Source organism: Malaya genurostris, chromosome 1 (genome assembly GCF_030247185.1).
Source record: "Malaya genurostris strain Urasoe2022 chromosome 1, Malgen_1.1, whole genome shotgun sequence".
Classification (NCBI taxonomy): Eukaryota; Metazoa; Arthropoda; class Insecta; order Diptera; family Culicidae; genus Malaya; species Malaya genurostris.
The window spans coordinates 13,966,295-13,982,116 of NC_080570.1; the positions used below are offsets into that span (position 1 = coordinate 13,966,295).

General features: G+C 36.6%; 1 protein-coding gene across 2 annotated transcripts in view; it reads left to right on the plus strand.

Moving 5' to 3' along the window:
• Positions 1 to 942: 942 nt before the first annotated feature.
• The window catches only part of LOC131432979 (dynein axonemal heavy chain 10), a 163,108-nt gene continuing 148,228 nt past the window's right edge, over positions 943 to 15,822 (plus strand). For both annotated transcript variants that reach the window (XM_058599673.1, XM_058599681.1), the window contains exons 1-7: positions 943 to 1,238; positions 1,320 to 1,385; positions 7,042 to 7,080; positions 12,642 to 12,718; positions 12,946 to 13,069; positions 13,138 to 13,928; positions 13,989 to 14,100. In XM_058599673.1, coding sequence (XP_058455656.1) covers positions 1,016 to 1,238; positions 1,320 to 1,385; positions 7,042 to 7,080; positions 12,642 to 12,718; positions 12,946 to 13,069; positions 13,138 to 13,928; positions 13,989 to 14,100 — 1,432 coding nt within the window. In that variant the 5' untranslated portion in view covers positions 943 to 1,015. The remainder of the gene's footprint in view (positions 1,239 to 1,319; positions 1,386 to 7,041; positions 7,081 to 12,641; positions 12,719 to 12,945; positions 13,070 to 13,137; positions 13,929 to 13,988; positions 14,101 to 15,822) is intronic.

Sequence of the window (15,822 nt, forward strand, 5' to 3'; positions counted from 1 at the left end):
TTTTTCACTTGAAGACATGGGTTTTTGGCTGCCTACGAAAATGTTTTAACTAAACTTAAATCCAATAACTTTGCCAAAGACATACACTCTATCTCATTAATTTGAATTTAACGTGTAATGTGGTCTTATTGTTAAATTATACAACAGATATTATAACACAATTATCCTAAAATCTGATCAATGTTGAAATTCATTCCAACATTATTGCTATTCATTCTTATGATTTTCGAAACTCATTTTGTCTGAGTGTAAGTTCTGCACACGAAATGTACCCTTCTGGCACTTTGCATCTCTGAACTCTCGGTTGATTTTTCAAAAGGCCGTAAGAGCAAGTGACAGTTTCTCTTTGTTTGTGTCTATTAATTGCCAAGCGGTTGACGCGTTTTCCACTCAACTCTGTATAAAATGATACCTGAAACCCCTTAACTTTCAAACAGAATTCTAAAATACAAGAAATCCTTTATAATCACGTCACAATAATCGAAAGAGAAAGTAAACAAAGAGAAGTCAGAGAGTCACTTTGAAAAATCAACCGAAAACTGAGATCCATTTCCGGTGAAAGATAATGGTTTGACAATTGAAAAAAAACGTTGGCGCACAAATGAACTTCCTTCAGTTGCAGAAGGTGAACTTATCACGGGAACTAATTGACGTCAAATGGCATCATTTTCTTTTCACTGGAAACACGTGTCCCATGCGGTCAAAACCCGTTGGTCGACCATAGAAAAAGTGTTGACGGCGACGCAGTAAACAAAAACTCACGTGGCGCCCGATGCCAAACGCAACGAATCACAGAAGGCTTTGTTGGGTGAAGTCGCGTCGCGTCGTTGGCCGTTGCTATAGAATTACGTTTCCAAGGAATGCGGTTGCTATTGGAGTTAGTTGACTGTTTTTGTTATTTTCTGTTCGTGATTTGGTGTGATCGCTCCGTAAAACGTGTTTGTATTATAGCAGGTGAAATCAGTGAAAGGACAAAAAACAAATCCCAACTAACGGGCAGTACGAGCTTTCCGGCATGGACTATCGGTTCCGCTGGGTCCGGGACCATCTGTGCCGGTGTCTCGGCGTGGATGAACCGCGCTACATCGAATCGGTGCTGAACGAGTTCTACGACGAGCTGATGGCATTCTTCGACGATGAAACTTCCGATCGCCGGGAGGACCACAAGCGCATTTTCTTTGCCTATCGGACGTTCTACGACAAGCTGGTGGAGGAGGAGGTGGTGGCCTTGGAACCAGGTAGGAATCCGGTTTGGGTTGATAGTTTGATCTGAATGTTTGAAATTCGTCTCTTTTCATTTCCGGTCTACGATTTATCAGTGACTCCAGCGTTTTTCTCGGAACCGGAGCAAGTGCAGAAGGAGAAGAAAGGAAAGAAAACTAAAAGTATGTACCTTTCACTATTCACATGCTTGTTTTTATATGAGTTTTCATACAATAATAGAGAAATCAAAACAGAGGTTGGGAAAGAGATTTGTGATTGAAATAGATTTCAGGATTTGAAAAAATAGATTCTGAAAACTACGAGTTCCAGTATGTCGGTACGATTCACTTCCTTCGCATGTCTAAAATTTATTCAGAATTCTCAATTCATGCCACTTGAACATTAAAGTTTCTGACTTCCATTCTTCCATGCCTTTGAAAATTATAAGTTTTAATTAATTGGAATCTAATAATTTTAGAATAACGGTGCTTTGTAAATTTGCAATTATGGGATTAAAAATTATTGAATTTTAGAACTTTGTTACTTTAGAACTTAACAAAACACTCAGTATTTCCTTATTTTGAACTTTTGAAGATTTGTTAGTTTAAAACATTCAGAACGTTGTATCATCACTTTGTAGCTACGAAATATTAGAGCTTAAGATGGTTGGAATTTATATTTTTCGGATCATTAAAACTTCGGAAATCCGAAGCGTTGGATCATTGAAAAAACAGAACAAAAGGAATTTCAACACTTGATCTTTGTAAGTTCGAAAATTTATAATTTAGTTACTTTGTAATCGTGGAAACTTGAAGTTCTGGAATATTGAAACTTAGTGAGTTTGAAAATCTTCCAGGCCTGGAAGCTATGATATTTTGGTGCGTTGGAGTTTAGAGAGGCTAGAATATTGATAATTTTAATGTATAAAATGGTACTTACGAATTTAAGGATTGAAACTGAACTCTCAAAAGTTTGAAACTTTCGAACGCTTGAACGCCTTGAAAGTTGGAAACGATCTATCTATGTAACTATCTTAATTTCTTATTTTATAACATTCTAGCTCTCTAATTTTCTTATTTTTTAATTTCCTACCTTTCTAACTGTTAAATCTTTTTAACTTTCTATCTTTCTATCTTTCTGTATTTCTGTCTTTCTATCTTTCTATCTTTCTACCTTTCTATCTTTCTATCTTTCTATCTTTCTATCTCTCTATCTTTCTATCTTTCTATCTTTCTATTTTTCTATCTTTCTATCTTTCTATCTTTCTATCTTTCTATCTTTCTATCTTTCTATCTTTCTATCTTTCTATCTTTCTATCTTTCTATCTTTCTATCTTTCTATCTTTCTATCTTTCTATCTTTCTATCTTTCTATCTTTCTATCTTTCTATCCTTCTATCTTTCTATCTTTCTATCTTTCTATCTTTCTATCTTTCTATCTTTCTATTTTTTTTTCTATCTTTCTATCTTTCTATCTTTCTATCTTTCTATCTTCCTATCTTTCTATCTTTCTATCTTTCTATCTTTCTATCTTTCTATCTTTCTATCTTTCTATCTTTCTATCCTTCTATCTTTCTATCTTTCTATCTTTCTATCTTTCTATCTTTCTATCTTTCTATCTTTCTATCTTTCTTTCTATCTTTCTATCTTTCTATCTTTCTATCTTTCTATCTTTCTATCTTTCTATCTTTCTATCTTTCTATCTTTCTATCTTTCTATCTTTCTATCTTTCTATCTTTCTATCTTTCTATCTTTCTATCTTTCTATCTTTCTTTCTATCTTTCTTTCTATCTTTCTATCTTTCTATCTTTCTATCTTTCTATCTTTCTATCTTTCTATCTTTCTATCTTTCTATCTTTCTATCTTTCTATCTTTCTATCTTTCTATCTTTCTATCTTTCTATCTTTCTATCTTTCTATCTTTCTATCTTTCTATCTTTCTTTCTATCTTTCTATCTTTCTATCTTTCTATCTTTCTATCTTTCTATCTTTCTATCTTTCTATCTTTCTATCTTTCTATCTTTCTATCTTTCTATCTTTCTATCTTTCTATCTTTCTATCTTTCTATCTTTCTATCTTTCTATCTTTCTATCTTTCTATCTTTCTATCTTTCTATCTTTCTATCTTTCTATCTTTCTTTCTATCTTTCTATCTTTCTATCTTTCTATCTTTCTATCTTTCTATCTTTCTATCTTTCTATCTTTCTATCTTTCTATCTTTCTATCTTTCTATCTTTCTATCTTTCTATCTTTCTATCTTTCTATCTTTCTATCTTTCTATCTTTCTATCTTTCTATCTTTCTATCTTTCTATCTTTCTATCTTTCTATCTTTCTATCTTTCTATCTTTCTATCTTTCTATCTTTCTATCTTTCTATCTTTCTATCTTTCTATCTTTCTATCTTTCTATCTTTCTATCTTTCTATCTTTCTATCTTTCTATCTTTCTATCTTTCTATCTTTCTATCTTTCTATCTTTCTATCTTTCTATCTTTCTATCTTTCTATCTTTCTATCTTTCTATCTTTCTATCTTTCTATCTTTCTATCTTTCTATCTTTCTATCTTTCTATCTTTCTATCTTTCTATCTTTCTATCTTTCTATCTTTCTATCTTTCTATCTTTCTATCTTTCTATCTTTCTATCTTTCTATCTTTCTATCTTTCTATCTTTCTATCTTTCTATCTTTCTATCTTTCTATCTTTCTATCTTTCTATCTTTCTATCTTTCTATCTTTCTATCTTTCTATCTTTCTATCTTTCTATCTTTCTATCTTTCTATCTTTCTATCTTTCTATCTTTCTATCTTTCTATCTTTCTATCTTTCTATCTTTCTATCTTTCTATCTTTCTATCTTTCTATCTTTCTATCTTTCTATCTTTCTATCTTTCTATCTTTCTATCTTTCTATCTTTCTATCTTTCTATCTTTCTATCTTTCTATCTTTCTATCTTTCTATCTTTCTATCTTTCTATCTTTCTATCTTTCTATCTTTCTATCTAATTTTCTTACTTTTTTACTTTCTTCTAATTTTCTAACATTCTACTTTTCCACCTTTCTAACTTTCTAATTTTCAAACTTTCTAACGTACTAAGTTTCTAACTTTCTAATTTGTGACTGACTTTCAAGCTAACTTTGTAACTTTTTAACTTTGTAATTTTTAAAATTTTTAGCCTAGCTTTCTGGTTTTCTAACTTTTTAACATTCTAACTTCTTAATTTTCTGACCTTTTGACTTTCTAGCTGATTTTTTTAACTTTCAAGCTTCCTAACTTGTTAACTTTCTTACTTTTTAACTTTCTAACTTCCGTTATTTTCTATTTTTCTAATGTTCAAACTTTCTTACTAAGTTTTTAGTTTTCTAACTTTCTGATTTGTGACTTCAATTTTAAAGTTAACTTTACATCTTTTAAATCTTCTAGCTTTCCAACTTTCTAACATTCTAACTTTCCACCTTTCTAACCTTCTTTTTTTTAGCTTTCTAACTTCAAAACTCTCTAGATCTGTGATTTTTAAACTTTCAAGCTTTCGAACTTTTCAATTTTCTAACTTTCTAATTTTTTTACTTTCGCACTTTGCGACTTTTCAACTTTCAAGCTTTCCAACGCTCTTACTTTTCAACTTTTCAACCTTATAACTCTGCTACTCTCTAAATTTTTGATTTCTGACTCCGTGATATTTTAACTTTCAAGTTTTCTAACTTATCAACTCTCCAATTTTCTAACTTTCTCATTGAGACTTTTAACTTTCAAGCTTTCCAACTTTCTTATCTTTTAAATGTTTTATCTTTTAACTTTCTAACCTGTCTTAAATTATAGCTTTCTAACTTTTCAATTTTTCAACTTTTCAAATGTAACTTTTTAACTTTCTTATATGAAAATTGTTAATTTTTAAAATTTTCAACTATCATACTTTTAAACTTTCATGCTTTCTAACTTTCTAATTTCTTGACTTCCTAACTTTCATTTTAACTTTCTTACTTTATTATTTACCAATTCTCTAATTTCGTACTTTATTCTCCAACTTTCTAATTTTGTCTTTCTTACTTTTTTTATTTTCCGAGTTTCTATTTTTCTAGTCCTATAATTAAGTAGTATTCTAACTTTAGGCATTTAAGAAATGTAGACATTTGGGACTTAAGGGTTCAAGGATTTTGGGACTCTAGCATTTTAGGACTTCAGAATTTTAGGATTTTAGGAACTTAAGTGTTCTAAGATTTTAGCATTTTAGGAGTTTTAAAATTTTGATGTTTTGGAATATTATAATTTTGAAATCTTGGAATTTTGGAATTTTGGAATTTGGTATTCGCGACTAAATCTGGTATTTTGAGGTATTGCGATTTCAAGAATTTAGGATTTTAGGATTCTAAGATTCAAGGATTTTAGGATCTTAGGATCTTAGGATTTAAGAAATTGAGGAATTTAGAAAGTAAGGAATTTCGCTAATGTCTCCTGACGAAACCGATTATAAAAATCACCGAAGCACTGACCTTTTCCTAGTTTGCGGATTAACACGAAAACCAAACCGATGAAGAGCGCTTCTCGAATCTTGAAGCTCGAATTATCGAACGTGTGAATTAACCTCAACTTTTCCCCATTTTTTGTGTCCGCACTAAAGTGTCAAGACCCTGCCCTCCCCAACCGTACGGGTAACATGATGTCACACCTTTCCCCCTCTTCCATGTTTCTAATCTTTTCTGCAGTGATATGTCCTAGCAGAAAGTATTTTATTTTAGTGGTTACAGCTCACCGAAAATAATAATAGAATTAAAAAAAAACCACGTGGAACCACATCTGCAAGAATGTGCTCGCTGCACATTCTGCCACTGAGTACCGTTTGCCGGATGCAGCAGGAAACGGATCCACTGGATGCCGCTGGAGATATCCTTGAGGCAACACGTTCTGGTAAGTTAATTTGATTTATTTACAGCTTTTTTCTGCCCCGGGTCGCTATCACTCCGGTCTGGCCCAACCCGGCGTTTCCTCTAGTGTCTGCTAAATCCTAACCGGGACTGGAACTGGAGCTTGATGTGACAGTACCATGACGTGAGTATGTGAGTGTGTTTGTGTGTGCCTGGACGAGTGCACACGGTGCGCGAAAGTAGTGCACGAAACGCACGAGGAAGTGAGTACACTTTTTTTTGTTGTCATATTTCAAAGGTTCTCTCGTTACCGCCATCATCAGCAGCAACAGCAGCAGCGTCATCAGCGTCATTCCTTTGTCGAGAGAACCCGGGCATGGGTTCAGCATGCAATAACCGAAAATCGGGATCAGGTTGTTGAAGATGTCGGTTGGGTTGAGGGGGGAAGGATGGGGTAAAGCAGAAAGCAGTGTGTGAATGAGCTATAATACTACAAGAAAACCAGAAATGCGACACTGAAAACAATGACGTACCAGTGGTTTTTGGGAATTCTTTCCGTGTTTTGCTGCACTTCACCGTGTGAGTGACTATGTGTGTGTTTGTGTGAGAGAGTGGGATATACGAAAATGGCTTTTCTGTTCAAGTGGTTTGAAATTTGAAATTTAAATTTTTGCACAAATTGCCGCAGAACCATGATGATGAAGTTCCGTTCTTCTGTTGTTTGAGCTCTCGAGAAAGGAATGAGCAGCAGAATGTTAGCTTGCTAGTTGAGTGAATATACTGTTTAACAGGGATCTCTTTTGTAATTTGGTTTGTTAGGTCTTGCCGAGGACACTGATGATGCGGGTGAGTTTTTGAGTTTTCGGTGCACCGTCCCGGAACCGTCTATCTTTGCACGATTGATTCCCTTTAGGTTGTGGATTTTCACAATTTCGGAATTTTTTATCTACTGCTAATACTAATACTGAGTTTGTATTTATGTTCACAGGAAAGAAGAAATTGAAACCGAAGAAGATTAAGAAAACAGGTTAGTTGGACGTTATTACAATTCGGATGCAATTTTCAAAAGGTCGTATCAGTATTGGAGAGCAAGAGTTTCGTTTCTCTTCTGTTTTTTATCGGATTTCCGTCTTTCGATCAGCACTGAAAATGAAAATACCATAATCTTTCCGTAACAATGAAAAGAGAGAGTTCTCACTTTGCTGATACGGTCGTTAAAAAAACAATTGAAGGTAAACATTGCGAAATTTTGTCTTGCCATGTGACACTAGTCTGGTTCCGCAGGGGGTTCAACGATGAAGTAGGCCAAATCACATATTCAGCGTTTGACCCGGATATACAATCAGAATTACGAATTTCAACTTATTAATGCTTACAATGTCATTTTAATTCTGACATTGAAAAAGCTTGCCTGTAGTCGACGGAATGTTTATTTCGGCAGAACTTCAGGGGTAAACAGTAAAATTGAAAGCAAGGGTTTTGCCTATTTTTGCTTACTAAAATGCTTAACCGAAAGCTATTGTATGTCGAATTTCGCGTCAACTCGAATAGATTTTAGTAGCACCCTCGCGGATTCTAGTGAAACTTTCTTGACATTTAGACTTTGCTAGAAAAAAAAAACGCTTTTCCAAATTTAATGTAGACTGTCTCTTGCAAAGGGCCAAACATTTTTAGCCTCAAAATCGTTGTTAAAATAAATGATATTTTTCTGATTGCATACAAAATCGTCATGTTCATGAAAAACATTACCAAATATCAGTTTGTTTATTTCGGACTTCATTCCTTTCAAATTTAATGTTGACCGCAAAGCAGGTTTCAATTTTCAATTTTCTTCTTTTTATATTCATTTCTGATTTGTATATTCTTTCCCCAGCTATTTCCTGTAAGGAGTTTCTTTACTCGCTAATAAATCTCTTCTTCTTCTTTTCTGGTTGGCGTCACCTCACTTGAGATGACGCCGAATTGATAGCACAGCAACTAAGGCTATATTGTCAATTAATTTCCGTTTATAGTCCAATGGACTTTCTTTTCACTGGACTACAAGCGAACATCTCGCTGTGTGGCTGCGTCGAATCGCCAAAGTACGGCTGAAAATCCTTGCTTTCTTGTGAAATACTCGAGATTTCTCCGGACTAACAGGATGCAACGTGCTCACCCATTGAGAGTTTCACCGGAAGTCGCAAATAAATCTCGTCCAGTCAGTTCAAAATGTAAATACAAAAAAGAGCATTGGCTCGTTTATTAGAATTTCTCGGTTGATTTTTCATTAGGGCGTATAAGCAAGTGACAGTTTCTCTTTGTTTACTTTCTCTTCTATTAATTACCAAGCGGTTTCCACGTTTTTCACTCAACTCTTTGCATTAAATGATACCCGAAACTTTAGACTTTCTAACAGAGTAGTAAAATCAAAGCAAATCTTTTTCATCACATCACAAATATCGAAAGAGAGAGTGATTAAAGAGAAACTGTCACTTGCTTATACACCCCCTTAATTCGAGATCCAATAATTTCGAAAAAGAGCTGATTCTTCACTTTGCTTTAGAAACCTTATAAAGAATGATCCACTTGGCAGGAATCTGTTCTTATAGTGTTTTTCAGTAGGCTTTCGTGAAGTTTACAATTTTAATGCAATATTTATGATGTAACACTGAAGACAGCTACAAGTATTTAAGTAGTAGTATAAAAAAGAATGTAAGTTTGTATGTTCTTAACGCCATAACTCCGTAACTACTGAACGGATTGCTATTAAAACATCATTTAGGGGTTAGCCAAATTTTGTGCTAGGGCACATAACCGATATTATTAGTTTTACGTTTCGTCTTTGACTCATCAGTGCAGAGCAGTTCAAATTGAACTGCTTAGTGCTAAACTCGGCAGTTCAATTTGAACCGCTAGGCAGACGTAAAGTTTCTGCTACTTACAGAACACTTTTTGTTTTGCAACGGAGTGCAATGTCTTTTCTGACGTGCCGAACGAAAACGTGTTTTCGACTATTTCTGGCCAATGCAGGTTAGGTCATTTAGTCGAAAAACAAAAAGTGCTCTGTAAGTAGCAGAAACTTTACGTCTGCTTAGCGGTTCAAATTGAACTGTCGAGTTTAGCACTAAGCAGTTCAATTTGAACTGCTCTGCACTGATGAGTCAAAGACGAAACGTAAAACTAATATTAAAACATGGCACATATACTTCTTGCTCTTCAGAGATGGTCATACGGGTATTTTTTATGGGGGTGGGAACGTATCAAGTGTTTTAATAGGAGGGATCATGGAAAAATTAATCTAATTTTAAGAGAATCGATACTTTTTGAAAACCGTAGATACTTTTTGTACAACTTAGATATGATTATAAGTGTTGGATGGATGTAGTAAGTGCCTCTAAAAAGACGGTGTAATGTTTAAAACGGGATAGCTCCAAAAATACTGAACGAATTTCCACCAAACTTGGCACAAGTTGTTCTTGGTTCTGGAACGGGTGAGTCGATACTTTTTGAAGACCATAAATACTTTTAGAAAAACTGAAATATGGTCTAAAGGGTATTTGTGGATATAACGAGTGCTTCTAAAAAAGGAAGTTAAATGTGAAGTTGATGGATTTTTTCTCCAAAATACGATATTCTTGAAAAATACGTGTTTATTGAAAAATTTATCTTATTTGTCGTCGAACAAGGGGAAATATTTAGACTAGAAGGAAGAAGTTTTGAAAATCAATTTTCGTCCCATTGTTTTGTAAAACAAGAGAGAGGCAAGAATTTCAAAGTCGTGCTAGATAGTATTGCTATAGTTGATTCGAATGCAACAGAATTTTTTTTAATATCAGGTGTACAACTTTGCTTCCGCCGTTTTTTTCCAAAACTAAAAGCTTTATTGCGAGAAAGTGCTTACAGATGTATTATTCAAAGTATTGTCCGTCGCTAGCGACAACTTTCTCCCATCTTTTCGGCAATTTTCGGGTCCATGCTCGGAAAAAGGAGCCCTCTTTTGACGCTATCCATGAAGCAATCCATTGTTCCAACTCTTCGAAGGATTGAAAATGTTGATCTGCCAGGCCGTGTGACATCGACATCTGGGGAATACGGCGGGTGGGGCGAGACTTCCCATTTCAGCGTTTCCAGGTACTTTTTGACCACTTTTGCGACGTGAGGCCGAGCGTTGTCGTGTTGGAGGATGACTTTACCATGTCGCTCTTGATATTGTGGCCGCTTTTCTTTTAGCGCGCGACTAAGGCGCATCAGTTGCGTTCGGTAGCGATCTCCTGTGATGGTTTCACCCGGTTTTAAGAGCTCGTAGTAAATCACACCGAGCTGATCCCACCAAAATACAAATCAACACCTTAGCGCCGTGAATATACGGTTTTGCCTTCGACGAAGTAGCATGCCCGAGCTTACCCCATGATTTTCTGCGTTTAGGATTATCGTATCATACCCACTTTTCATCACCGGTTACGATTCGATGTAAAAACCCCTTACGATTTTGTCTTTGAAGCAGTTGCTCACATACAAATAGACGGCGCTCGATGTCCCTCGGTTTCAACTCGTACGGCACCCAGTTTCCTTCTTTCTGAATCATGTCCAGAGCCTTGAGACGTTTTGAAATGGCATGCTGACTCACTCCCAACGATTCGGAAAGCTCTTCTTGGGTTTGGCACGAATCTTCATCAAGCAATGCTTCTAGTTGTTCATCTATGAAGGTTTTTTTCTCTTCCACCACTATGTTTGTCTTCGACACCGAAATCACCATTTTTAAAACGTTGAAACCACTCCCGACACGTTATTTTACTCAGAGCAGCATCACCGTAAGTTTCTGAAAGCATTCGATGCGCTTCAGTTGCATTTTTTTTCAATTTTTTACAGAAAAGTAAAACTTCCCGCAAATGGCGAGAATTGGGCACATAAACAGACATTTTCGAGCGTGAATAATATGAAAACAAGAACAACTGTCACTGAAACGGCGATGACAATTCGTTAGGCACTGTACACACTCACTTTAAAGGCATTATCATCTATGTATTTTGACCAGCCTCAGCCGGTACAGCCACCTATCGGACAACGACGGAAGCAAAGTTGTGCACCTGATAAATTCAAAAAATCTGGTTATGTTCCGCCGGGGAATTCAAAGAACTAAGGGAATATTAATCTTGATCTGCCTTTGAACGCGAGTGTATGTAAGTTTCATAATATAACTACGAATCGCCACCAAGTTTGGCACATGTTCCAAAGGTGGAAATCGATACTTTTTGAAGAGCACAGACACTTTCTACACTATTCAGAGAGTGCACTGAAAAAAAGGAAGTTCAATACGAAAATTTATTCGACGAGAAACGATGCTTCTTCACAAATACAGATAATACTTTTAAATCAAAGAAGATTATAAGGTTATTTTAAGGGAGAGGGAGTGTAGCAAGTGCCCCAAACATGGGAAGTGTAAGGTAAAATTGATCGACTTTTACGGAAAACATAACAACAACAACAAAAAACTGACCCGATATGACAAGAATACCGTGAAAATAGTGATTATTGTGAGATCTGAGCCACTGGCCGTAAGCAATCTGGACATGTACGGAGTATTGTTCAAACGGGTTGCAGTCTAAATTGTGCTTCATTACAATCTGGGTATTTCACTGGGCAGGACAATTTCGAGAACATTTTTGCAGCCTTACCCTCCCGAAACATTTCTGAGAAACGCAGCGTAATTCAGTTAGTTAATATTAAAAATGTTACTTTGATAACAGAGAAAAATAAACATTGCTAGAGATCTAAAATATATAGTTTTATTTACTAAAGATCTAAAATATACATTTTTATTTACTCAAATCGCTGCGTAGAAATATTTCCAAGCAGTAGGTTTAATGAAACCAAAAATCTGTTCCTAATCGGTTGAGCTGTAGACGTTGTACGGTTTTATTGTTCCGAATTTTTTAATTTGCTCCCATATATGGAAAACAAAGGCGTCCAGAAATAAATGCTTCATTGAACTTGCCATATTTTGTTTTGCGTGTGAATAGTTAAATCAACACGGATGAAGTTTGAACTTCCAAGGTTCACAAAAGCAACAACAACGGTTCATGTTAGCAATGTATGCCCTATATTTACGTATAGAGCGGAAATAAGGCTATCGAATAGAACCAACATTTCCAGCGGAATTTCTCTGGAAAATGGCAACAGTGGCCCAGTCCAATAACAAAGGAAGGAAGCAAAAAAAAACCATCAACTTATTAATGAACAAAATGTAATCACATCAAACAAGTACCGACACACACACACACAGAACACGGAGCAGTACTCCGACCGACCAGCAATTAGCACCCTTCTCTTAGTTCGCGGTGCACTTGCCCTGACCCTGATGACGGGTTTCGAGTGGCTTCGGTCTCGATGTTCCCTCGATCCTTCTTCCTCGGGGCCCGCGCTCTGCAATTGTTGAAATGACCTCGTGCGGACCAGCGGAAGGAACAGTTGTTGCATACCCTTGGCGCAGGCATTATTTCCATTGTTTTGCTTCAATTTCCTTTCATTTTGCCACCACCGACGGTGCGGCCCCAAACTGACGGTGCGCAATATTGCTTTCTGTTTTCATCCCCCTTTCTCTCTAATTAGATGCTGACCAGGACCGTGGCCCGGAAACGGCACTGGGAGCGGGGTTTTCCGGCGATAATGAGCTTGTTGAAGTAACTGTAAGTAGCAGTCTTTCGAAAGCAGAGGTTGCGTTCGCGGAAATTCGCGTTCGGGTAGAAAAAAAAACAACCCCACTTCTTCGAAGCACCCGGAAAAGCCAGATGTTTAAAATGTACCATTTTGCTATTTTGGCTTATTCGAGTTTAACTGCTTTTATGTGTTGTATGTAATTTGCTGTTTTTTTTTTCGTTTTTTCTTTTGCTCTGCTCACCTTTAAAAAAAACAGAAAATCGTTTCGACATCGGTTAAAACACCAATCGTGCACGTCTGTTTCGGTTTCATACCGGAGGATAAGATTGACCCAACCATTCGCTACGTTTACATGATTAGACGGTACAGTGCACCTGTTGGTAAGTGGAAATTGAGGAAAATTAAACATCGATTTGCGTTATTTTCGAATTTTCCCATTGTTTTACAGCCACTTTCTACACGTTCGAAGATTGCTGTGCCGAGGTACCGAAATACGTTCTGATGGGCTGTATGAAGGGATCGTTGATGAACAGCGCCAAGGATATGCTGGAACGACTGTTCAAACCCGCCGTGGAGTACCAGTTCCGGGAGCCGAATGTCGAGCGGCCAAAACCGGAAAAGGTAGAAACTGAAATAGATCCGAATCGTACCACCAGTCGGGCCAGCATCGCCTTGATTGATTACTCGAAACCGTCGGACTTTCGTATGAAAGCGATCCAAGCACAACGGACAGCTGGACACCGGATCACGGCAGACGATTCCAAAGTCGAACTGAGCAGTGGTCAGTCGTTGAGTGAAACTCCCAGCAGTGAGTCCAACTTAACGCAGACCAAGGTCTCGGAAGCCACGGTTGAAAGTGAGCCTCCGATTAAGGAAACTCCTTCGGAGAAGTGGACAAATCTTCTGCAGGCGGCGGACACCAAAATCAAAGCGGACCAGGAGAACCAGCGAAATACTGCCGTCAAGCACGGTCCGATGAAGGAAAATCTCAATCAAAATCTGGATCGATTCATCGAAGTGCTCGATTGGACGATCGGTCACGTTCGGTACGACTTCGGGATGCCAACGCAGTACAATGCACCGGGCCAGGAGAATATTACGATCGATGAGGACAAGTTCAAGGTAAAAATCGATATCAACAAAACGGCGGTCGAGGATTTGACTGGCCTCCAGCAGGAAGAAATTGTCGAAGGTTGGTCGATCTACATCCGCAAGGTCCTCCGCGAATCGATGGAACGGGTTGGTAGATAATGTGGCTACGGAATGAGGATTTTATTAATTTTATTGCTCTTTGGATAGGAACCGGAAGAGAATACCCCGATGGCGGAATACAATTTATGGCTGGCACGAGAACTGGAGTACAACTCTATCGTGGAGCAGTTGAAGTCGCCATTTGTCATACAGGTTTTTGGTAAGTAATTCTTGATCAAACTTCTCGATCGCGTTTTTTTTTCTTCTTTGATTTAGCTAGCAGTTTTAATTCGAACGACTTCCGGCTCAGGAGATACAGGGTGATTAGTGTAAAAATGTACGATTTCTCAAAAATGATTGCACAGATTTGAAATTTCAAATCAAATAAAATGATTAATAATCCTTTAGGTGAATTTAACTGATTTGGGTTACACCGATTTCCGAGTTCTGATTTCGAAAATATCGAAAATAGTTTTCTCAAAAAAGGCCATACAAATTTTATCCGACTCCGACTTCCGATTCTGCGATTACAGGATGAATAGAATATGACGATTGTAAGATATCTTCATAATTGGGTTCAAAACTGTTTCAATGAATTCATCTTATCAAATCATGACAATATGAACCGTTTTAGGTTCTACTAGTTCCTGAATACTGGTTCTGGAAGTACCGTAAAAAATGTCCAAAAACTGTACGACATGAGACTTTAATCATGAAACATTGAATCGATTGTCACACGTTTACAATCGAAGGAATAATTTTACGGTATCATACAATTTTACTTTTCGATCCAACTTGCAGTTCCGAAATTGCAAACTGCAATTTAAAACGACGGTCATAAAAATAATTTCATGAAACCTACAAACACGGAAGAATCTTCATGGAAAACCACTTGCGGATTGATAAAAAAGACATGACATGAAAGTCATTGAAATAAAAAAATGAACACTGATTGCGACCACCGCGCGACTTGAACCGAGAATCGTTGGATCACAAAATACGTCTGTTAATCGACTGAGCCACAGAAGCACACAACTGCTTGGTTGGTAAAAGGTGCATATGAATGCATACAGTCGCACCTGCTATCGGAATGCAACACACCTAGGAAAAATCGTCTAAATTAACGTCTTCTGAGACCGACATATATGATCGTCAATAATGACTCATTTTTACACAATTTAGCTGAAGCTTACATCGATATAGACGCAAAATTTTGTTTTATTGTTAAAAGATGTAATATTGTGTTATCACCAAAGAAATTACTGCATGCTTGAATTTACGTCAAGCGAAAATTCAATTTTTTTCTGATGGCGTTCTTCATTGAAAAACACTGGTGGCGTGGATTGCTCTGGTTTTGCACTTTCGAGCAGGAATCCATCATTTTGACGGTGGTTCATTGCCATTTCTGCTCGAATGTGCCAAACCAGAGCAATTCACGCCACCAGTGTTTTTCAATGAAGAACGCCATCAGAAAAAAAAATTGAATTTTCGCTTGACGTAAATTCAAGCATGCAGTAATTTCTTTGGTGATAACACAATATTACATCTATTAACAATAAAACTAAATTTTGCGTCTATATCGATGTAAGCTTCAGCTAAATTAACTGTAAAGTTAATGATATGGTTTATCTTTACATGCTTTGAATGCTCCATAAAGATGTAAATTTTTTTAAATGTGTAGATACCGGAAAACGATGTCTGAAATCCGGGATTGCGACTTCCGGTTTATTTAAATTCTTGGAAGCCATCACAATACGGAGATATTGGGAACGAGTTGGATGAGTAGATGTAGGAAAATTATGTTTGAAGTCGTTCCGACATCCAAAATGGCGGCTGGCGGTTGAATTGCTATTCCTCAAAAACCGAAATCGGTTGGTTTAGTTGCCTACTGATAATGACTATCAATTTGTGTAGTTTTGAGACCAGTTTAGAAATTGTTTAC